The sequence below is a fragment of the Elephas maximus genome, chromosome 4 (genome assembly GCF_024166365.1).
Source record: "Elephas maximus indicus isolate mEleMax1 chromosome 4, mEleMax1 primary haplotype, whole genome shotgun sequence".
In the NCBI taxonomy this organism is placed as follows: domain Eukaryota; kingdom Metazoa; phylum Chordata; class Mammalia; order Proboscidea; family Elephantidae; genus Elephas; species Elephas maximus.
In genome coordinates, this window is record NC_064822.1 from 41,722,493 (window position 1) to 41,745,168 (window position 22,676).

The 22,676-nt window shown below is 43.1% G+C and overlaps 1 protein-coding gene across 2 annotated transcripts in view; it reads left to right on the top strand.

The window, feature by feature from the left end:
* Positions 1-951: 951 nt before the first annotated feature.
* The window catches only part of FAM171A1 (family with sequence similarity 171 member A1), a 156,154-nt gene continuing 134,429 nt past the window's right edge, over positions 952-22,676 (top strand). Inside the window, exon 1 of one of the 2 annotated variants that reach the window (XM_049881927.1) lies at positions 952-1,334. In XM_049881927.1, the coding sequence (XP_049737884.1) occupies positions 1,244-1,334 (91 nt within the window). In that variant the 5' untranslated portion in view covers positions 952-1,243. The remainder of the gene's footprint in view (positions 1,335-22,676) is intronic. The other variant, XM_049881926.1, reaches the window with a different exon arrangement.

The window sequence follows — 22,676 nt, forward strand, 5'->3', positions numbered from 1 at the left end:
AGATGTTGGGGAAATCTGCGTCCACAAAGATTACAGCCTTGGAAACTCTATGGGGCAGTTCTGTTTTGTCCTACAGGGTCGCTATGAGTCAGAATCAACTGGAGAGCAATGGGTTAATCTTTACAGGAGCAGATTACCAGGTCTTTTACCAGCAGAACCAATAGTGGGTTAGCAGCCAATCGCTTAACCACTGAGCCACTGAGGCTCTTTTAAACCCTCCTCAGGCTCCATATTCTCCTCTGTAAATGGGGCTATAGAGGAGAATATAGAGCATATACTGAGAAGATAAAACAAAAATGTAAAATAAAGTAGCTATAAAAAAAAAACCTCAATAAATTTCAATTACCTCCCTACCCTACCCTAGAAATAAAAAAAAAAAAAAAAAACTAGTGCCAAGAAATACCCAAGCCCAATTCAACCTGGAGATGTTCACCTGTCACCATTTGTGTACTGGGGGCCTACTACACTTTATGCAGGTTTAGGAATTCTTTCTGCTCAATTTTAACGTAGGGTGCCGAATCCACCCTGGGGAATATTCCTGGGTTGTGACATGAATAGCTTCAGGATCGCGTTATACTGGGGAACTCGAGGGACGTCACAACCTTCAGGCACAAATGCCTGGAGACCCTTAGTTAACCAGGTGTGAGGGTCTCCGCCCGGAAAGCAGGGTTTTTTCTCCAGGGCTGCGGGGGACTGGAGCTGACTCAGTGCCAGAAGTGGCTCTCAGTGCTCTCAGAAATAACAGGGACCGGGAGGCTCTGACGCGCTTGTCAGGGCCGAGGCGGAGCGTGGGGCGCGCGGGGCGGGAATGAAGGGGCGTCGTGGCGGCTTCTCGCAGGCGGGGCGCGGGGGCTGCCTGGCCGCGCGGCCCCCTTCTCCGCGCCTCCCCGCGGCGCCGCGGCCGGCAGGTGGCACCACGGGTCCGGGGCCTGGCGCCGCGAGCGGGCGGGGCAGGAAGGGGTTAAATAGTTGGTGGAGCCGCAGCCGCCGCTCTTCAGGGAAACCCACCAGGGTGTGCGGAGGAGGGAGCGGCAGTGGGCTGCGGAGCCCGGCGCGGCGCCGGGCGGGGGCGCGTCCAATCCGGCGGCGGGCCCGGCGCGAGCGGAGCAGGCAACATGGAGGGAGGCGCGGCGCCCGGCTGCCCCTGACGCGCCGCTCCTGGTCCTCGTCGTCCGCGCCTGCGGCAGCCCGAGCCCGAGCCGAGGGGCCGCGCCTCGCCAGCCCCCGTCCCTGCGGCGCGGAGATGAGCAGGTCCGCGGCGCTCCTGCTCTGCTTGCTGGGCTGCAACGTCTGGAAGGCGGTGACCAAAACGCTGCGGGAGCCCAGCGCCCAAGGTCGGTGGGCGGCGGCGGCGGGGACCCGGCTGGAGCGAGGGCCGGGGCCGACGGGCTTTGTGTCGGCGAGGGGCCTGCCGCAGAGGAGGCGGCGGCGGCGGCCGCCCTGGCGGGGGAGGGTCTCGGCCGCATTGTGTCGGCGGCCGCCGGAGCCGCAGCCGCAGCCGCAGCCTCCGGGCCTGCAGCCCCCTCGCCGCGCTCTGGAGGGGGCGGCGCCGCCGGGGACGCCGAGGTGCCCGGGGCAGATGCTCCCGATGGACTGGGGGCTAAGGAGGGGGGTGGCACCAGCTGTGGTTACTGCTTCTGGTGGCTTGTTTGGATGCATCCGATGGCCCTTTATGCCGTGACAGGGACACGCGGCTCCATCGCCTGAGCCCCGGCGAGAGGGGCCACCAAAGGGTCGCCTCCGCCCGCTCGCCGCTCCGGGCTCGGATCCGGTGAAGCCGGAGCCCGAAGGCTGTGCTTAGCCCTTTTGTTGTGGCGGGTTGGGCGAGGGGGCAGCCACCGCCCCAGGGGTGTCCCCTGCGCCCCGGGACCGCTCGGGTGAGACGCTGGCCCCGAGGTCCGTGGCTGCTGCCCACCACCAGCCTGCCGCAGTTTGGGAAAGTTTCGGGGTCTTTCCCCCCTCCCTACTCGACGTCTTTTCCGGACCTGAAGGATTTGCCAGTGGTCCCGGAATTATTCCCGGAAGGGGAGAAAGAATTGGAAGTGGGAGGCCCTGATCAGTTTAAAAAAAATGATTTTCAGGTCTGTATGTCGCCAGCTCATGCCTTTTGTCTAATCTTTGGCCTCTGCAAATCACTTTCCAGCCTTGGGAGGAACGTGGCTGTCCCTGAGAAAGACCACGACTGTCTTTTGTTTTTAAAATCAGGATTTATTTTGGGGAAGCCCCGAGGCTTCCTTTGCACGCTCTCGTGAGGACAGAATCTTGTGCTTCTCTGGTGCCTGCCTTTTCTCAAGGGTGACGGAGCCTCTGCCTTCACCACGGTACCGCTGCCGGGGGTCTCTCGGGTCTATCGGTTCTTTCGCTTGGGCTGCCTTAGGGAGTTTCCCTGCAGCCCTGTGGACCCCAGAGATCCTTGCTTGTGGTCTTTCCTTTGAGAACAGTCTATGTCCTGTAAAGTCTGCCCTGCAAACCGAAAGAGCGAGGAGCGCTCCATCCCAGCCCTTAATTGCTTGGATGCTGTCTAACTCCCTTTTCTGGAGCCAAACCTTGTCACTATGACAGTATTCAGAGCGCCGGGTGCCTGGGCACGGAGAAGCCTGGATTTCGACCCTCTGGTGTTGTGACAGAGAGGGGAGGTTCTGCTGATAATCTGCCGGGTTTAGTTTGTTACCTACATTTTGAGTTAAAGGTTTTCAGATCCATCACTTGCGTATCATTTGCAGGCATTCTTCTACAGCTCTGGTATAAAATGACCACTGTGAATTGCATATAAACTTAGTACTGTGTACTATGGAAGGGAGGACGTTGACCAAGTACAAAAAGACCCATATATCGCTTCATGTAGGAAACAAATGTTTAGGACATTAGATCATCTGTGTTGAATCGGAGCCTCTTAATACCCACTTTGATTTCACCTATTTTAGTAAGTATGATATTTGCACTTAAACAAGGCCATTCATCCCAAGGAATAAGTTGATTTTTTTGCTTTGCACTTGAAACAGCAATATATAGAAAAATTAAGTTCATTCACTTATAAAGTAGGGGAAGAAATAGCTTCAATTAAAAAACAAAGAATCATAGAAAACCTACTAGGTTGAGGTCTAAGATCACATTTTGCAGAACTCTTGTTGCTAAAAATCAGATCAGGTGACTAAACTCTCAGAAGTGGAAATTCTGTGAAGTGGATGAGAAATGGGCAAGCTGTGAGGGTACTTAGGCCACGGCTAGGAGTTTCTTGGGAGTCCTTGGGTGGTGCAGATGGTTAAATACTGGACTACTTATGCGAAGGTTAGTGGTTCGAATCCATCTAGAGACACTTCAGAAGTAAGTCCTACTGTGCTCATATAGGGTCACCATGAGTCAGAATCGACTCAAAGGCAAGTAACAACAGCAATGAGGAGTATCTTAGTATATGGATTGGTTTCAATGGAAGATCAAGTGTCTTGGAATATTTCGCCCCCCCTGGATTACTTCCTTGATTTTTCATTTACAGCAAGGATGGCTTCTTAAAGAGCTGAGCACAGGAGCTGTATCAGCAGTTAGGGTCTCACTACATGGCATCCAGATTTTAAGCTAGTACCACTTTTAAGGGAATGGAGAATTTCTCCTTTGACATTCGAAGATCGAAGAATGCTTTCAATCCACTGAGCTTTTCAAACCACCTTGGTACTCACCGCTCTCTATCTTATAGTTATTTAACTCATTCCTCTCTACTCTTTTGGACCTTGTACAGAATGAAGACAAACGCTGCAAGTGATTTAACTTTGCATTTTCCACAACTCTTTGTAGATTGCTTTGCACATTGTTGGTGCTCCGATCATGTTAAGTGAGCGAAGGGTTGAAGACATCTAATAACTTATACCACACTATATAAAAACCAAAACCAAACTCATTGTGATGGAGTCAATTCTGACTGATGCCAACCCCAGGTGATATAGAGTGCATCTGCTCCATGGGGCTTTCTCGGCTGGAATCTTTGGGAAACAGATTGCCAGGCCTTTCTTTTTGCAGTGCCACTGGGTGATTTTGAACCGCAAACCTTGAGGTTAGTAGCCAAGAGCAAACTATTGGTGCCATAGTGTCTTACATACACTGTAAGACATCTAATACATACACTATGCTGTTACATAAAGTATAAACTGTGATCACCATCACTGGCTTGCATTTTAAGAAGAAATGTTCAATGTTGACATTCTCTGAAACCTCATTTCTAAGAATTTTGCTTTTATGGTAGAAACCGTTACTTAAATCATGTGTTGTGTGCGCACAGACATTGTGCATCACCAAGGTTTGGGAATTACTCAGGAAAAACTTAGAGACCTTGAATATATAAAACCTAAAACCAAACCCAGTGCCGTCGAGTTGATTCCGACTCATAGCGACCCTATAGGACAGAGCAGAACTAACCCCATAGAGTCTTCAAGGAGAGCCTAGTGGATTCAAACTGCTAACCCTTTGGTTAGCAGCTGTAGCGCTTAACCACTACGCCATAAAAAAAATAGAAATCATATATTGTAGTATTCCAACTAGATTCCTGGGACTAAATGACACCTTCTTTATTAAATGAGTCTTTATTACATCTTCTGAGGAAACTATATATTTAAGGCAAAATTTAATGTTTGGCTTCAGGGCCTCTTTTTACTGTAGCTGCTTTGAATCTGCAAAGCAATTTGAAATGCAACAGTAAGTTGTCCCAGTAAGGCTCTGCTTTGATAATCATGAATTTGAACTAGCTTTAGAATATGATTGCATGTTTTTATTAAATATTTTGTCTAATTACATTCTGTATATTAAAACTTGCTCTGAAATGTTTAAAGTATTTCTTTTTTGGAATTGTACAGAAACTTTTATTCAAATGTATTAACTAATTTTGACTTTCTACTAATATTTGAGTTTTGTGAGCTCCACATCTTAAACCGTGCATTGAAGTGCCTTGAAAGAGGGGGGCCCTCCTTGCAGAGCAGTAAGCTGTGCAGATGTATTCTATGGGGAGGTACTTTGGAAGCCCAGCTCAGTATTTATGTGCCAAAAGGAAGGGGTCAGAGCTAGGTTAAAAGACTCCATGCCCAGACTCCTATTGTATGATCTTCATTTTGCTGCTGACTATCTAATATCAAAATATTCTGCAATGATGTACTAACCTTTTGTTCATTTCACAAAAGCTACGGCCTGTCCTAACATTTGAGGTGAATTGTTGCAGCAAATTTCTCCTTTCCAAGAGGTCTATTCCTTGCCAAACTCATATTTCAGTTATTAGCCCTCTGCGATTAGTTGAAAGGAGCCCTGGCAGTGCAGTGGTTAAGGTGCCCAGCTGCTAACCAAAAGGTCTGTGGTTTGAACCCACCAGTGGCTCCACAGGAGAAAGATGTGGCAGTCTGCATCCATAAAGATTGCAGCCTTGGAAGCCCTGTTGGGGCAGTTCTCCTTTGTCCTATAGGGCCTCTATGAGTTGAATTGACTTCGGAGCAATGGGTTTGGTTTTTCTGATCAGTTGAAAGACTGTGAAGCTGTGTAAAATATTAGGAGGATCATCCAAGAAGCATAACTTATGTTGACATTATATTAAGCATATAACATCTAAATAAAACTCATGGACTCGTATCCTGGGAAATTGTAGGTCTTGAGCTTGTAAAGGCCCCTGGGCTTCACTGCAACCCAGGTGTGAGAGCTCAATGTGAAATCAATAGCAATGTCTAGGGAGTTTCTGGCAAAGTCTTTGAAATGACTTTATGAATTATTTTCTTATCCTATTTGTAATTTTTCTTTAAAAGCATTTATGAGCTTAAAACCTTTACCGAAAGAAAGACAATATTGCAAAGAGTTCTACCTAAAGTACACACAGTACTTTGAAAGTTTCAGTCATCACTTTATTTTGAACAAATTACTGATACTTCTATAAACCTAACTGTATTGTTAATACATACTGTTCATAATACAGTATTGTTAATAGAGACTAATTTAGTAAATGGTAATTACTTAAAAAGCATGTGGAAGTCACCTACATGTGTAAGACAATATACATGTATAACACTGTGTATTGAAGGAAAAGTTGGATAAGAATTATTTTAGGGATCTATACTTTGCTCAGAAACGGAATCCCCCAAATAACACCCGGAGAAAGTCGGCTAGCACTGGTATCTGATAATTTCGTAGCAACTTGACCTGGTTTTCATAGTACTGTTTTTAAAGGATAATTGTCTAATGGCAAAACATTTTGTCCATGCTTTATAGCTGAAGAAAAGGGATCTGACTTATAAGGAGGTCTTCAAGCATCTGGTACAGTGCTAGGCTCAGAAGATGTGTTCAAGTAAATGTTTGTGAAAGCAAACTGTGGCGTATCACCAAGAATATAAAGAACAAGATTTGTGCCTTCTGCTTCTTGTGTAAATCTTTGTGGCTAATACAAGTAGTAGGCGCTGAATAAATCTCACATTTGAGTAGTCTTTTACTTAAAATAAAAAAATGCTTTCTCACCCATTATCTTCTTTGATCTTTAGAGTAATTCTGTGAAGTAAGGAGGGTGGCTATTATTATGCCCATTTTACAGATGAGGAAACTGAGAATCAGAGAAATTAAGTGACCTGCTGAATGTTACGTTACTAGTACTGAGCTAGAAATTAAATTCATGCCTTTTCATGACAAGTCCAGGGTTTTCACTACAAACCACTACCTCTTAGAACTAGATAGGGTTATAAAGATATTTCTCCTTTCTGGTGATAGTAAGAATTAAGCTTTGTATATATGCGTTCTTACTAGATCATACTCTGCCTACTCAGTCTTAAGGCCTTACCCTTGAGGGTGAGCAATGGAGTTGAAAGTAGGTGAACTGGTTGAAAATACATACAAGGAATAGATAGACTCGAGATTCCCAGGTTTCCTCTTCCCAATTGATGGTGGCTGTCAGCTGGAACCTCAGTGGGGACAGTTACGGATTGAATTATGACCCCTAAAAATGTGCATCAACGTGGCTAGGCCGTGATTCCCAGTATTGTGTGATTGTCCACGATTTTGTCATCTGATGTCATTTTCCTATGTGTTGTAAATTCTACCTCTATGATATTAACGAGGCAGGATTGAAAAAAAAAAAGGCAGGACTCAATCTACAAGATTAAGTTGTGTCTTAAATCAATCTCTTTTGAGATCTAAAGAGAGAAGTGAGCAGAGAGACATGGGGACTTCATTACCACCAACTAAGAAGAGCCAGGAGCACGCGTCCTTTGGACCTGAGATCCCTGCACCGATAAGCAGCTAGACCAGGGCAAGATTGATGACAGGGGCCTTCCCCTAGCATTGACAGAGAGAAAGACTTCTCCTGGAGCTGATAGCCTGAATTCGGACTTTTAGCCTCCTAGACTGTGAGAGAATAAATTCCTCTTTGTTAAAATTATTTTAGGGATCTAGATGGACGAGTTTGTCCTATGATCACAACTACCTTGCACACTTCTTGTGAAACATGTTTAATGGAAATTATTTTACACAGCAAAAATGCTATTATAGTTTAAGTTACAGAGATAAATAGGTAGCTGCCGTTGAGTCAACTGTCTCATGGTGACCTTTTGTACAACAGAACAGAACATTGTCCAGTCCTACAATCACCAGCATGTTTGAGTCCGTCGTTGCAGCTGTTGTGCCAGCTCGCTAAGAGTTACGCCCTGGTTGGCCTTCTACTCCATCAAACATTTTGTCCTCCTCTAGTAATTCATCCTTCCTGATGAAGTGGCTAAAGCAAGTGAATTGGACAGCATTCTGCTGTGATCCAGAAGGTTTTTGTTGGCTAATTTTTGGAAGATCACCAGGCTTTTCTTCCTAGCCTGCCTTAGTCTGGAAGCTCTGCTGAAACCTGTCTACCATGAGTGATCCTGCTGGAATTTGATATACCGGTGGCATAGCTTCCATTATCATAGCAACACGTAAGCCACCACAGTTTGACAAACTGACAGATGGGTGATGGATCAAGTTATAGAGAAATATTATCACTAAAAAAAAAAATTATCACTAGGCCATGTTTATTTGATTTCATATAGCCTTAGGACTTTTGAAGAGCACAGTTTTAGCTGAAGTACTCAGTTCCCAGCAAATGAAACTGAATGTATTTTAAAAACTAAGCTTCAGCACTCCAGATAGGCCAATTATTTTTTAAGAAATTTTGCAGTACAAATCCGACAGCATGCCCTACATTAGGAAAATCATTGTTTTTACAAAAGCAAACATGTAAATAAGCAAAATTGAGGCAATTAGCCACTTTAGAAAGGGCTTCATAGTAAGTCTCCTATGAGTAAGTAGTGCCATAAGCATGTTTCAAAGACTTCCACCTACCTCTGGTTCCAGTCTTTGTTTCTTTTGCCAGCTCCTCTTCCTCCCTGATTCAAGTTCACTCTGCAAACAGTTGCTCCTTTTTCTTTCATTTGCCTGGTACAGAATTTACTGATCCTTACAGATTCCAGTAAGTAACTCTTTCTACGTGGATGACTTCAGCTTTTCTATTTCTTGCCTTTATCTAGTGCCTTGGTTTGGGTTTTCTTGTGTCTTAGCTCTGCATCGTTATGTCCAACAAGCTACTGGACACCTCTGTTGTGCTGGGTTCACCTTCAGCTCCTCATCTTCCAACCTCCCCCTTTTCCTTCAAGCTAGTGTACTTTCCTGACTCCTCTATTAACTAGACTCAGAATCTGGGACCCACTTAGATGCTGTCTCACCCTTTTGATCCATGTAGTGAGTAAATAAACGAGATATGTTTATATGGCACATTCTAGATCTAGAAAGTTTCAGAGATAAGTTTACCCAGTGGCATCACTAGGGAGGTGCAGGGGGTGTGGACCACATCTGGTGACATTGCCAGAGGAGGGTGACGCCAAAATGACTTGCTATAATAACATCTCTATAGTTGTTGTAACAGCAAAAACATTTTTCATAAGCCCAGTTGACATGTATCGATGCACCAGCAAAGCCAGAACTCTATGCCGATTTACTTTTGAACCTTCTAATGCACTCACGTCAGCCCTGCCATTATTACCCAACTACAGTAACACTTCAGATCCCATGGTTTCGTCTGCACGGGCTACAAGCATGCGCTATTGTTTTTGTTGCTGTCGGTGTTTTTACAGTGGCTGATTTTCTGGGGTTTTAGCTACAATATTGTGGTAATTAGTATTTGTGAACCTATATCACTAACTTTTTTGAGGCTGAAGTAATAATTAAAGGAAAAGAACAAGTGATATGCAGGAATTACGACTTATGAGTAACAGTACAGAAAGCATTGCTAAGGATTCTGTATGGTCTGGTTCAGGAGGAGGTTCATGGGTTGGTGACACCATGAGTTACCACACAGGGTGACACCAACCCTAGTGACACCACTGGTTTTATCCTCCTTTTTCTAGAGATGAAGTCCCCCAGGCTGAGAGAAGTAAAATGATTTGAGGTAATATGGCTCTCTAGCGCACAGACCCTGTAGTAGGTGGACTAATGCCTTCCCCCAAGATATCCCCAGAACTCGTCTGTCAGTGGAGGCTTGTGTGTTGCTATGATGCTGAACAGATTTCAGCGGAGCTTCCAGACCAACACACACTAAGAAGAAAGGCCTGGTGTTCTATTTCCGAAAAATCAACCAACAAAAGTCCTGTTGATCGCAAAGGTCCAATCCGCAACTGATAATGGTGATGGCGCAGGACTAGGCAGTGTTTCTTTCCATTGTGCATGGGGTCGCCATGAGTTGGGAGCCAACTCGACGACAGCTAACAACAACAACAAAGATATCCACTTCCTGATCCTTGGAATTTGTGAATGTTACCTTCCCTGCAGGAGGGACTTTGCAGATTAAGTTAAGGATCTTGAGATTATTATGATTTATCCGTGTGGGGCTGATATAGTCACCAGGGTTTTTTATAAGAGGGAGGCAGGTCCTTATAAGAGTCAAAGAGAGATTTGAAAGTGTTGTACTGTTAGCTTTGAAGATGGAGGAAGGGGCCACAAGCCAAGGAATATATGTGGTCTTTAGAAACTGCAAAAGGCAAGGAAACATATTCTCCCCTAGAGCCTCAACAAGGAATGCAGCCCTGCCTGCATCTTAACTTTAGCCTGTTTTCAGACTTCTGGCCTCCAGAACTGTAAGACAATAAATTTGTGTTGTTTTAAGCCGCTAAGCGTGTGGTAATTTGTTACAGCAGCAAATAGGAAACTAATACAGACCCTTAACCCCAAGAGCTGTCACAAGAGACCCGCCCATAAAGTCAGGTCATAGTATAGCATGGACCACGTTTGCAACCAGCTGCTGAGGACAACGTTTGGTGAAGTGCGTGGAGCCCTTACATTCAACACTTAACAAAATTCTGCCAATCTGGAGCTACCACAGAGAGCCCTCACCATCACCAAATAATTATTTTTCTTCTAGATGAGATCAGTGGGCTGTGACTTTTCTTTTGTTCGTAAGCAAGACACATCAAGACCTCTGTGTCCCTTCCAGAGTTGGGCTGCGCATCTGCAAAGAGAGCAGGTAGCATTTCAAACTCCTACCAAAAGCCACTTTTAGAAATCTTTTTTGCCTGCTGTTAAGCTTTTCTCTAGATTTGTTGGAACCTATTAAAAAAAAAAAAAAATTTTTTTTTTTTTTTTTTTTATATATTGGTGACTAAATGAGGTAAAAGAAAATTGTGATTGGTGTCACCATGGGCCCCCAGTGCCTTTATATAATGAAAAGATAGGGACCCTCCCCCAACTTGGACTGGCCTCCCAGGTATTTCAGGGGCTCAGCATTCCCCCTTTTTATTTCTCCATCTGTCTTAGTCATCTAGCGTTGCTATAACAGAAATATCAGAAGTGGATGGCTTTAACAAAGAAAAAATTATTTCTTCACAGTAAAGTGGGCTAAAAGTCCAAATTCAGGGCATCAGTTCAAGGGGAAGGCTTTTTCACTCTGTCGGCCTTCTCATCAATCTTCCCCTGGATCAGAAGCTTCTCTGTGAAGGGACCCGGTATCCAAAGGACACGCTCTGCTCCTGGTGCTGCTTTCTTGGTGATATGAGCTCCCCCTGTCTCTCTGCTCACTTCTCTCCTTTATATTTCAAAAAAGATTGGCTTAGCACACTATCTAATCTTGTAGATCTCATCAATATAACTTCCACCAATTCAACTCATCACATCATAGTGATAGGATTTACAACACGTAGGGAAATCACATCAGATGACAAAATGGTAGACAGTCATATAATACTGGGAATCATGACCTAGCCAAGTTGAAAGATATTTTGCGGGGACACAATTCAATCCATGACACTCTCCCTTAGGTAAATGAGCTCCAGTGGTCTCTGGGGTCCAGCACCCTTTGAACAATTGTAGAAGCCCCCAGTTGGGCAGAGGGCAGGAGCAGTGTGAGAATATCTGGATACTCCTTGACACTGGACCTACTAGGGAGTAATGGAAGAATGAACTCTCTTGGTCTAGCACTTTCCATCTCATTGGGACCAAAATAATTAAGTTCAATGTAGCCCAGAGTTTGGGGGCAGGGGGATGTAAAATTTGTGCAAATCCTAGAATAGCAGCTGTTTTGGTGATTTGGGGGAGTATTGTGGAGATCCAAACTTCATGGGACAGAGGGAAGGAGGATAGTGAATCCTTCCCTTAGTTATTTGAAGGCTGAAAACTTTGCCTCATGTTAAGGCACAATACTTGTCTTCATGTCTTTTATTATAAAATTCACTGATTTCATTCAGTTTGCATTGTCATGTATACCTTATCCCTCATAGGGTACTTGCTTGAATGCAACGTGCCTATCTCTTTTGGTTTCAGGCTGTTCTTTCATCCACATTGTCCCTCTTCAGCCACCAGTTTATTCATGTTTCTCCCCTGCAGAAAAATGTTCACTCTCTTCCTGTTGTCCCAGGTGTGAAATCCAAGTCAGGTCCTTGCAACCTTCCCTCTTTCTGTTAGTGCCTGTTCCAACTTTATCTCCCGTTCTTCACAAGTTTATATTGTCTTCTCCAGCCAGACCATTCCATTTGCTGTCCCCTGGATCATTGTTGGAGCCCCAGTGGCACAGTGGTTAAGAGCTCCGCTGCTCACCGAAAGGTCAGTAGTTAAAATCCATGCAGGAATCGACTCAGTGGCAGTGGGTTGGATCGTTGTTGTGCATCCTCACTTCCCTTTGCCTTCTGCTCCGCTACTCTTTTGTGCTCCTGAAATCAAGTACCAAACATTGAGCATCTACTGTATCTACTGTAAGGAGCCCTAGTGGTGCAGTGGTTAAGTGCTTGGCAGCTAACAGAAAGGTCAGTGGTTCGATCCTACCAGGCGCTCTGTGGGAGAAAGATGTGGCAGTCTAGTTTTGTAAAGATTTATAGCCTTGGAAACCCTATGGAGCAGTTCTACTCTGTCCCATAAGATCACTGCGAGTCAGGATCAACTCCACAGCAGTGGGTTTGGCTTTTTTGGTAAGTGTATGAAGACAATATGCTAGCTACTAATTAGACTGAAGAGGTGGTGGGAAGACATGTATTTTGCGTAAACTTGCTTATTTAGAAGTTCTTGCCCTCTGGGAAGGAGCCCTGATGGTGCAGTGGTTAAGCGCTAGGCTACTAACTGAAAGGTCAGCAGTTCAAATCCACCAGCAGCTCTACAGGTGAAAAATGAGGCAGTCAGCTTCTATAAAGATTGCAGCCTTAGAAACCCTACAGGGCAGTTCTACTCTGTCCTGTAGGGTTGCTGTGAGTTGGAATCAACTCAGCAGCATCTGGTTTAGTTTTTGGTTAACTCTCTGATAGGAGTCCTGGTAATGTAATAGTTAAGCTCTGGGCTGCTGACCAAAAGGTTGGCAGTTTGAGTGCACCCAGCAGCTCCACAGGAGAAAAGACCTGGTGATCTGCTCCTGTAAAAATTACAGCCTGGGAAATCCTATGGGGCAGTTCTGCTTTGTCACATGGGCTTGCTATGAGTCAGAATCGACTTGATGGCACCTAACAACACCATCACCTTCTGGTACTTTACAATCCAGCTGGAAAATATATGGAAAGATAAATTAATAAAGAAGGCTATCACTAAGATATCTTTTTTTTAATCACTAAGATATCTTTTATGTCGTTAGGCAAGAGTATTTCCCTTGAGTAAGATGAAACCAACTAGCATTTGTGTAACTAAAATCCAAGCTATCAGTTGTCTGTGATGTTTATTTCTAGATACTTCAAGGACTTGTCCAGGGACAGAGAGAGCATAAGCATGCAGCACACCCCTCAGTGCTCCTAAAGGCTGTAAGTTAGGGAGGAGAGCTCTTTATGGTGATCACAGATTTAAGCTTCTACAGCATGAAACGGACTGCTTGGTCCTATAGTGATTTCCAGTGTTAATTGAAGCTCTGAATAATAATTTCAGAAATGATTAGGTAAAGCTCTCTCATATTACTTAAACTGGATTGGGAGATAAAATGATCATTGTGGATTAAAGTGTGTTCCCCCAAAAGATATGTTGAAGTCCTCCTAACCCCTGGTACCTCTGAAGGTGACCTTGTTTGGAAAGAGGGTCTGTGAATGTTATCAGTTAATATGAGGTGATACTGGAGGAGGGTGGGTTCTAATCTAGTCTGAGTGGTGTCCTTATAAAAGAGAAGAAGAGACCGTTAGGATGGCCATGTGAAGATGCACCTCTAAGCCAAGGAATACCTGGTAATACTACAAGCTGTGAGAGATGAGAAAAGATCTTCCCCTAGAGCCTTCAGAGGGAGTATATGGCCTTGCCCATACCCTGGATTCAGACTACTAGCCTCTAGAACTGCAAGATAATAAATTTCTTTTCATAGAAGCCTCTCAGTTTGCAGTATTTAGTTATAGCAGCCTAGGAAACTATGAATTTAATATGTTCATCAGATATTTTGAACTCTTAAGTTTATATAAAATATGTAAACACATACTCAAATATGAGAACTATCAATATCTTTTGGAATTGTGGCCAGTAACAAATGTCTTAGGAAAACATACCTAGGAAGTGAGTAGTGTTAGTTTCTATCAAGCTGATTCCAATTTATAGTGACCACATGTGTACAGAGTAGAACGGCTCCATAGGATTTTCAGGCTGTGACCTTTCAGAAGCAGATCTGTCTGTGTTCCGAGGCACCTCTCAGTGAGTTCGAACCACCAACTTTTCAGCTAGTAGTCAAGCCCTTAACTCTCTGCACAATTGCATTATTTTATCATTTTGTTGGTTTTATTTTAAGATGTACCCCATTGGGATAGAAAATCGTGAATTTAATTAATATTAAGGAAAGACTCAACTATTTCCAAGTCGGTTGAATGTTCTCATTTGCTTAGACTTACTTTTTTGAGGTTAAAATGTAAATAGAAAAACTATTGAATTTGTATTGCGGGAAAGACGTTAAGTGTAATTTTGATGGAGCTGAACTAAACACGCTGAACACTTTGACTAAAGTTAGCCTCAGTCCATGAAATGTGCCAGGTTAGTGAGACTTCTGATTTCAGTAATAGTAGCCCTGTTTCAATGGATGAGGCTCACGCTCTTCCTCTTTACACTGACAGGTTTAGAGCATGGTTGTGGTTGTTTTCTTTTTTAGCTTAAATCCCTCCTCTTGGAGTGAAGAATCATCAACAACTGTTTCTAATGGAAATTTATCCTACCAGAAAGACTTAGAGTGCTTGTAACTTGCGTCAGCCTTTGGCCCTGTTTTGTTTAATTTTTTTCTATTAATGGTTCACTTGAGGACATTGATCACATTTTCTTGTGAAATAAAGGTCAGAAGGAGGCTTATAAAATTTAGATTAAAAAAAATTCTTGGAGACTTTAATTATAGGTTAAAACTAACAAAGTACCAGAATAGAATATATGAAATCTTTTTTTTCTTTAAATCGGTGGAAAAAAAGACTTGGATCTTTTAGGTGATTATAAAATTATTCAAGTAAAGAGAGTTGAAAACATGACTTGGTTTCTGTCCTTGTTTCCTAGGGTTGCTGTAACAGAAATACCACACGTGGGTGGCTTTAAAGAATAGAGCTTAATTTTCTCACAGTTCTGGAGGCTCAAAGTCCAAATCAGGGTCTTGTCAATGTGGATTCCTTCTTTGTTGGTAGCCCCAGGCATTCCTTGGTTCTCGAAGATACTCATATGGCATCTGCCTTCCCCAGTACAGTATGTGTGTGCTTGTCTCTGTGTCTAGGCTGCTCTTTCTAGAACTCAGAAGTGATAAGATTTAGGATCCAACCTACACTTGTATGTCCACAACTGATACATGGCATGACATGACATGACATGACATCCCCAGATATAGGGGGTTGATTTTCCAACACATATTTTGGAGGGACATAATTCAGTCCATAACAGTTACCAATACTGCCAGAGTGATTTTCCGCTGTCTTGATGAATGTATGGCTTCTAGAGAAGGTATGACTGGTCTGATTATACTTGAAGGGTTGTGTTTAGACCTAGATGCCAGATTTAAGAGTACTGTTGGACCTCCAGAATGCATTCAAAGAAGAACTTGAAGTTAGGTTGCTTGGCTTCCTTTGTTATGGTTGTCCATACCATATGCTTGTCCATCCATGACATTTGCTGAGTCCTGGGCTGGACCTAGGAGCCCTGGTCGTGCAGTGATTAAAGTACTTGGCTGCACACTGAAAGGTCAGTGGTTCAAACCCACCAGGTGCTCTGTGGGAGAAAGATGTGGCAGTTTGCTTCTGTAAAGATTTAAAGCCTTGGAAACACTATGGGGCAATTCTACTCTGTCCTATAGGGTCACTGTGAGTTGGAATTGACCTGATGGCAATGGGTTAGGTTTTTTGTTTGGGCTGGACGTGCTGGGCCCTGTGTTCACACAGTCTTCCTGCAGGAGCTTGTAATCAACCTCATCATCGGTGGTCATCACGGGCTCAGCTCCAGAATGGGTGAGCCGAGTTAAGCCGATGGAGGAACTACAGGAGTGTTTTTTTAAAGAAAGGCAGCTAAATGAGTGGTTTCAAAGTCTTGTTTGTAAAAGACGATCAAGTCTCAGAGATGATTTGGTCTAGAGAAAAAAGGATACAGATCTTTGCTAGGGATCTTCATATGCTTTAAGGGTCATCGTTTTAGTTTTCTATTGCTGCCTTAACAAATTACCACACACTTAGGCACTTAAACAACACCCATTATTATCTCAGTTTCAGTGGGTTAGGAGCTTGGGCCCAGCATGGCTCAGGTGGGTCTCTGTTTAGGCTCTCACAAAGCCAAAATCAAAGCGTCAGCAGGGTCGTGCACCTTTTTGGAGGCTGTGGGCAAGAATCCATTTCCAAACACATTGAGGCTGTTGGTCAGATTTGGTTCCTTGCATATTTAGGACTGAGGTCCTCGTTTCTTTCTTGGCTATCAGCGAAAGCTCCTTAGGGCCACCTGTATTCCTTGTCACATTCTCCTCCCATCTCCAAACCAGCAACAGTGTACCCAGTCCTTCTGACCCTTTGAATCTCTCAGGTTTTTCCTTCTGCTGTGTCTTTCTGACCCCAGCCAGAGAAAGTTCTCTGGAACTGTTAAGCTTTTAAAGAATCAAGTGATTAGATTGTGCCCACCCAGATAATCTAGGATAATCTCCCTATTTTAAGGTCAGTAACCTAAAGCACCTTAACTCTGAGGTCCCTTTTGTCATTTAACATAATACCTTCACAGGTTTCAGGGATTCCAAAACCCACTGCCGTCAAAGACCCTATAGGACAGAGTAGAGCTGCCATGTAGGGTTTCCAAGGTTATAAACCTTACAGACGTGGACTGCCACTTCTTTCTGTGACGGGAGCAGTTGGTGGGCTTGAACCGCCAACTTTTCAGTTAGCAGCCGAGTGCTTTAACCACTGCACCACCAGGGCTCCTTTTTCAGGGATTAGGATATGGATATTTTTGGGGGACTCAATCTGCCGACCACTGACATAACGTAGAGGATGGATCACGCCATCTCCAGTGGGCAGAGAGAACTGAGAGGCAGATTTTCTTGCCAGTGGGGCTGTTAAGGAGAGGGATCTTGATGAAGACCGCTGAGGGTGTTTTCTCCACAGATCTTGAGACAGACTCTGGACCAGTGACTTCTTGTCCTTTCTTAACCTGTGACCTTAGAACTATGCCTTTGGCAGATATGCAGGAAAAACATAAGACAGTTTATGCAGTTGTTGTTGTCATTAGTTTCTCTCGGGTTGATTCTGACTCATGGAGACCCAGTGTGTTTCAGAGTAGAACTGGGTCCCTGGGTGGCGCAAGCAGTTTGCACTCAACTACTAAACTAAAGATTGGCGGTTCAAATCCACCCAGAGGAGCCACAGAAGAAAGGTCAGGTGATCTGCTGTCATTTAGATTATAGCCAAGGAAAACCTATGGAGCAGTTCTGCTTGGTAACACGTGGGGTCACCATGAGTCAGAATCAATGGCTTATGCAATATCAAATGCTATATTTAAAGTGGTACTGAGTTTTTGTATTTTGACTCTGAGAACCTGGAAGTGAAGTTTATTTAGATAAAAAGAGCTGTGATTTATTAAATTCTTTGAATGGTAAATATTCATGATATTTGTATTGTTCTTACTTAATGTTAAATCACTGTAATAGAGACAGCATCTCAGCCTCCTTTACCTATACATTAATAAATAATAATAATAATGGCTAGATAACATTTACCCATTGCCGTTGAGTCAATTTCGACTCATAGCAACCCTGTAGGACAGAGTGGAATGGCCCCATAGGTTTTCCAAGGCTGTAGTCTTTATGGAAGCTGACTGCCACATCTTTCTGCCTTGGAGCAGCTGGTGGGTTGGAACCTCCGACCTTCAGTTAGCAGCTGACCGCTTAACCACTGTGCCACCAGGGCTCCTTAGCTAACATTTACTGGATGCTTATTATATGCTATGCACCATGCTAAGTACCTTAATGTGTTACTTTATTTAACTGTCACATCAGTCCTGTGAGGTAAATATTTTATGGAGGAGGAATGTGAGGCGCAAAGACGTTAAGTCCACCATTTAACACTAGGCAGCCTGGCTTCAGTCTCATACTATGTACTTCTTGACATGGAAAAATAAATTATAACTTCACACCATTTTGATCATCATAGCATTTTACCATTAGAAATAAGGAGCTCTTAGTGGGTAGGGGTAGTTTTTTATGAAGAAAGGCAAAAATAAACCCTTGTATAGTCTCAATTGGTCTTTGAACCATGGAAAGCAACCTTTAGCAGTTATTACTGAGCGGCTCCTAAGTGCAAAGTTCTGTACTTGGTGTGTGATCCAGATGCGTAGAACAGATAAGAAATTTGCACGAATAACTCTCATGAGCTCTTAGGGAGGTCTGATAGAGCAGGGTGGAATTTGGGGTTACACCCAGCTGGGACTGGGGGAATCTTCTGGCTTGTGTTCAAAGCCCATTAGCATTTGGCAAGCTGATTCTATAACATGATTCTAACAGCAATTGAGGAGTTGGGGTTAGAGAAGGATGTGGTTTTTGTGAACAGTGATTCAGGTGTGTTTGCATTCATAAGGCATGATGAGATACCCTTATTCTTCTTTTGGCAGAAAGTGAGGGCCTTATTTACTCTGAAGTAAGTGAAATACTAGTATGTATTTGGTACTTGAATTTACTTTAAAAAGTTTAGTCTTCTCCGCTCTTTAAATTTTCTTAGTTCCTCTTTTTGTATACAATGATCTGGAAAATTAATTTTTTTTTTTAATGATGGTATTATGGGACTATCACAGATTTTTTTTCCAACTGATTTTATGAAAATTTTCAACCATACAAAAAAGTTGAAAAAATTTTATGGTGAATACTCGTACCTACCACTTAGATTCTATAATGAACATTTTATTGTACTTGCTTTACTACTTACTACTTTCTCATTCCTCCTTCCATCCATGAATCCATTTGATTTTTTGATGCATTTTAAATTATGTCTCAGGTATCAGTGCCCTTTCCCCCAAGTACTTCAGCATCCCTATCATTAATGCGTGTTCAATATTTGTTTGTTTTTCATCTGGGAAAATTTACATACCAGGAAATACACACATCTTCAGTATTGATATATGCATGTACCTGTACAACCCCAGGCCCTACCAAGATACAGAGTCACCCCAGAAAGTTTCCTCCTGCCCCTTCCCAGTAAATCCCTGCCCCTACCCCTCAGGGGGCAGCCACTAATCTGATTTTTCCCACCATCGATTAGTGTTTTGCCTGTTCTAGAACTTTCTATAAGTGTAACTATAGTCTATGTACTCTTTGTGCTTGGCTTCTATTCCTCACCAGAATGTTTTTGAGATCCATTGTGTTGTTGCATGTATCAGTAGTTTTTTGGTTGTTTGTTTTCTTCTCATTGCTGAATAGTATTCTACTGTGTGACTGTTACATAGCTTGTTTATCCCTCTCCTATTGACGGACACACAGGTTGTTCCTAGTTTTTGACTACTGTAATTAAGGTGCTATGAGCATTTTATACATGTCTTCTGTGGACACGTTTTCATTTATCTTGGGAAAATACTAGGTAGCCGAATGTTTAGTTTTATAAGAAACTTTGAGACTTTTTCCCAAATTGTTTGTCATTTTATATTCCCACCAAAAAATGAACGAGCGTTTCTGTTGCTCCATGTTCTCACCAGCATTTGGTGTTGTTAATCTTTTTAATTTTAGCCATTTTGATGGGCATATTTGATAAATGATGAGTTGATAAACAGTGTAGTACATTCAAGGAGCCCTGGTGGCACAGTAGTTAAAGCATTCAGCTGCCAACCAAAGGGTCAGTGGTTCGAACCCACCAGCTGCTCCATAGGAGAAAGATGTGGCAGTCTGCTTCCATAAGATTTACAGCCTTGGAAACCCCAGTGGGCAGTTCTACTCTGTCCTACAGGATTGCTGTGAGTTGAAATCAACTTGATGGCAGTGGGTTGGGTTTGGTTGGGTGCAGTACATACGTTTTATTTTTCAGATATAAATGGCTTCCACTTTTAAAGAGTGTTGAAGCATTTTTAGAAATAAAAATTGAGGTTTCAGCATTATGTTTATGTTTATTTTCAACAATGTTTTAATGCAAACTTTTATTTTTCTTTGATAGTTTACTCAGGTCTGTCACATGACCAAATTACTCCTCGATGAATATCCTATCTGATCATGTAGGACTACTTTATCACATACCTACCAGATAAATCATGGTGTGTGTGTGTGTGTGTGTGTGTGTGTGTGTGGACGCACGTGTGTGAAAGAGAGAGAGAATGGAAAAGAAAGAAAATAAAAATAACCCTTCCAAAGTCTAATATTTGCATACTGCAGATGCAGGGCTTATGTGGTAGTGTTTCAATGGTTGTTCTCTCTAAAGAGAACTTAAGCGTAGTATATTCCAGTTGGAGGTGCAAGTGTTGACACACTCACACAAGAGCTAGAATATCTTAATGCCTAAACAATTTCCGGAAGTTATTTGGGACACTTTATTAACCCCTTTGAGTCATTAGTGTGTTGAGTCAATTCCTCAAAGTATTCTAATGGCCTCAAAGAGTTAATAGACTTCTAAACATACTGATTACAGAAATCAGAATATTTGAAACAGGGTTGAGTATACCAGGATATGGTTTGTCTACTCTAAAAAGTGAAATTCCTTGAGATTTAAAAAGTTCCCCCAAAGAGTGGGTATATCATTTAGAAAGTTCGGCGGGATGTGACTGTTTTCTGATCACTTCCCCTTGTGTCGTGAGTTAACCTACTGTCTGTTGACAGATTTTAGTGCTAGGAGTATCGGTCTAGTAGCTGTACCTGTGGTAGAACAGAAGTTTATGATGGGAGAGTGTGTCTGATTTGTCAAGTAGTGCCGTTTCAGCTGGAGCCTCAGTCCATTCGGCTTGTCTTTACATGAAGTGCTGTTGGAGAAACAACTTATATTAGATGAAGTGTTTCCCCCAGGCCTCTTCCTAAGGCTGGTAGTGAGATGGGTCCCAGGTGCATTGCCACAAGAGCTCCACTGTGTTTTTAATTCTCACCTAGAGCTCCAAGAGCCAGATGGGGGTGTGGGGAGGGACACAGAGCACAAGTATGGCAGGGGGATGTCGTTGCTGCTGTCGGATGATCATAGACGGGCTGGCCCTGGGGTGTGATGTGCCTGTGCTGTTGGCTGTAGGCTGGCCCTGACTCAGGCTGCACTCTGTTCAGAAGGCACATACCTGTGTTATCCATGTCCTATAAGTGGTTTCATGAGGGCAGTACACGGTGTTGATAACCCATTCATCCCAAGGTGCTGTGTGACCATGTTAAGGTTTTTTGTATAATTGTTATTTCAGATGTGCATGTTTGTGTGCAGACTTATTGTACGTTTGGTATTTCAAATGAATGTGCATGTTGAAGAGCACACTTAATGTAGCTAGCTGTTGTAGAGATCCATGTTTCGGTTTGGGGAAGAAGTGGGTGTTTGAGTCAGGTCCCTCTTCTTTCAGTTCTGTTTCTTCTCTCATGTGACCTTTCCTAGCTTTTATTCTGTTGCCTGACATGTATCCATGTGAAGAACAGGGACGTCGGTGTACAGTTCCCCTGCTGTGAACACTGTCACCCGCCCGTTTGGTAGAGAGATTTTCCCGTGCCCTTTGCCTGGGTTCTTTGGGAGAGGATTTTTTCAAGCTCAGAACAGTTTCTTGCTTCAGTGCTCATGAGGTGGATATGTTTGTTCAGTCTGATTCCTGAATGCGGAACCTCAGAGCCCTACATTTATTCCGTACTTAATGTGACAGAAAGTCATACTCCAGGAATTGCTGGTTTATCTATTAGTGTATAAATATTTTTGGTATTAAGAAAATCTGTGGTGATTTCAAGTTAGGAAAATAGACCAGTATTAGGTAAGCACAAGTCTATTATTTCAAGTATTGTAATACAGGAGGGTAGTATCTGCTTCTCAGGGATGGAATAAGATAAATTACTTTTATTTGATGTCATTTGATTATGTAAAATATGCCCATCTAATCAGAAGTTAAAGGTGATTGGTTTTTAGATGCTTCCTTTAGAACAAGGTGTTTCACTTTTTGCTTGGTTGATAGATCTCTTTGTTACCTCCCATCTGCCCTAAGGAAAAGGGATAGGAAAGTTGACGTACTGAACTGATGGGGGTGGAGGACACAGTGTCTTTGCAGTCTGGTGGAGTTGGCAGCCCATCTGGTGGAGCACAGAGAGCCAGGCTCTGGGTGTAGAGTCCCTCAGCCCACTGATTGTCTCGGTGCTACTGGTGTGGCTGTTGCAAAATTAAATCCATGCCTCCTGAAGGACCTCACTTGGCACACAGTACATCTATTCAGTGCTTAGTTTTATGGACACATTTTTTCCTTTACTGTAAACTTAAAGGCAGCCTGATAAAATTGAACTTGGAGAGCGATTGCTTTAGCTCATTCACCTCTTGGCAGAGCAAACTGTTAAAGTGGCTTTTAATACACACTTGGTATTTTCTTTAGAATTGATTCTAGTGCTGTAATTTAGGTTTTTAGTTGGATTTGCAATTGATGAAACCCTTTCATTGCGTACTTTTCCCACTGCTTTTTGAAACAATATTCTATACCATGTTGAACCTCGTTTGCTTTTCTAAATTAAAAGCAGAAAGTCACTGCCTATGTTGTTATGATGGTTCTTTTAGTGTCTTGATGGAAATCTATTAGACGTTGCATTAAATATTAAACTTATGCATTCTAAATCAATACATGTTGAAGTACTTCATAAATGCTGAGTGACA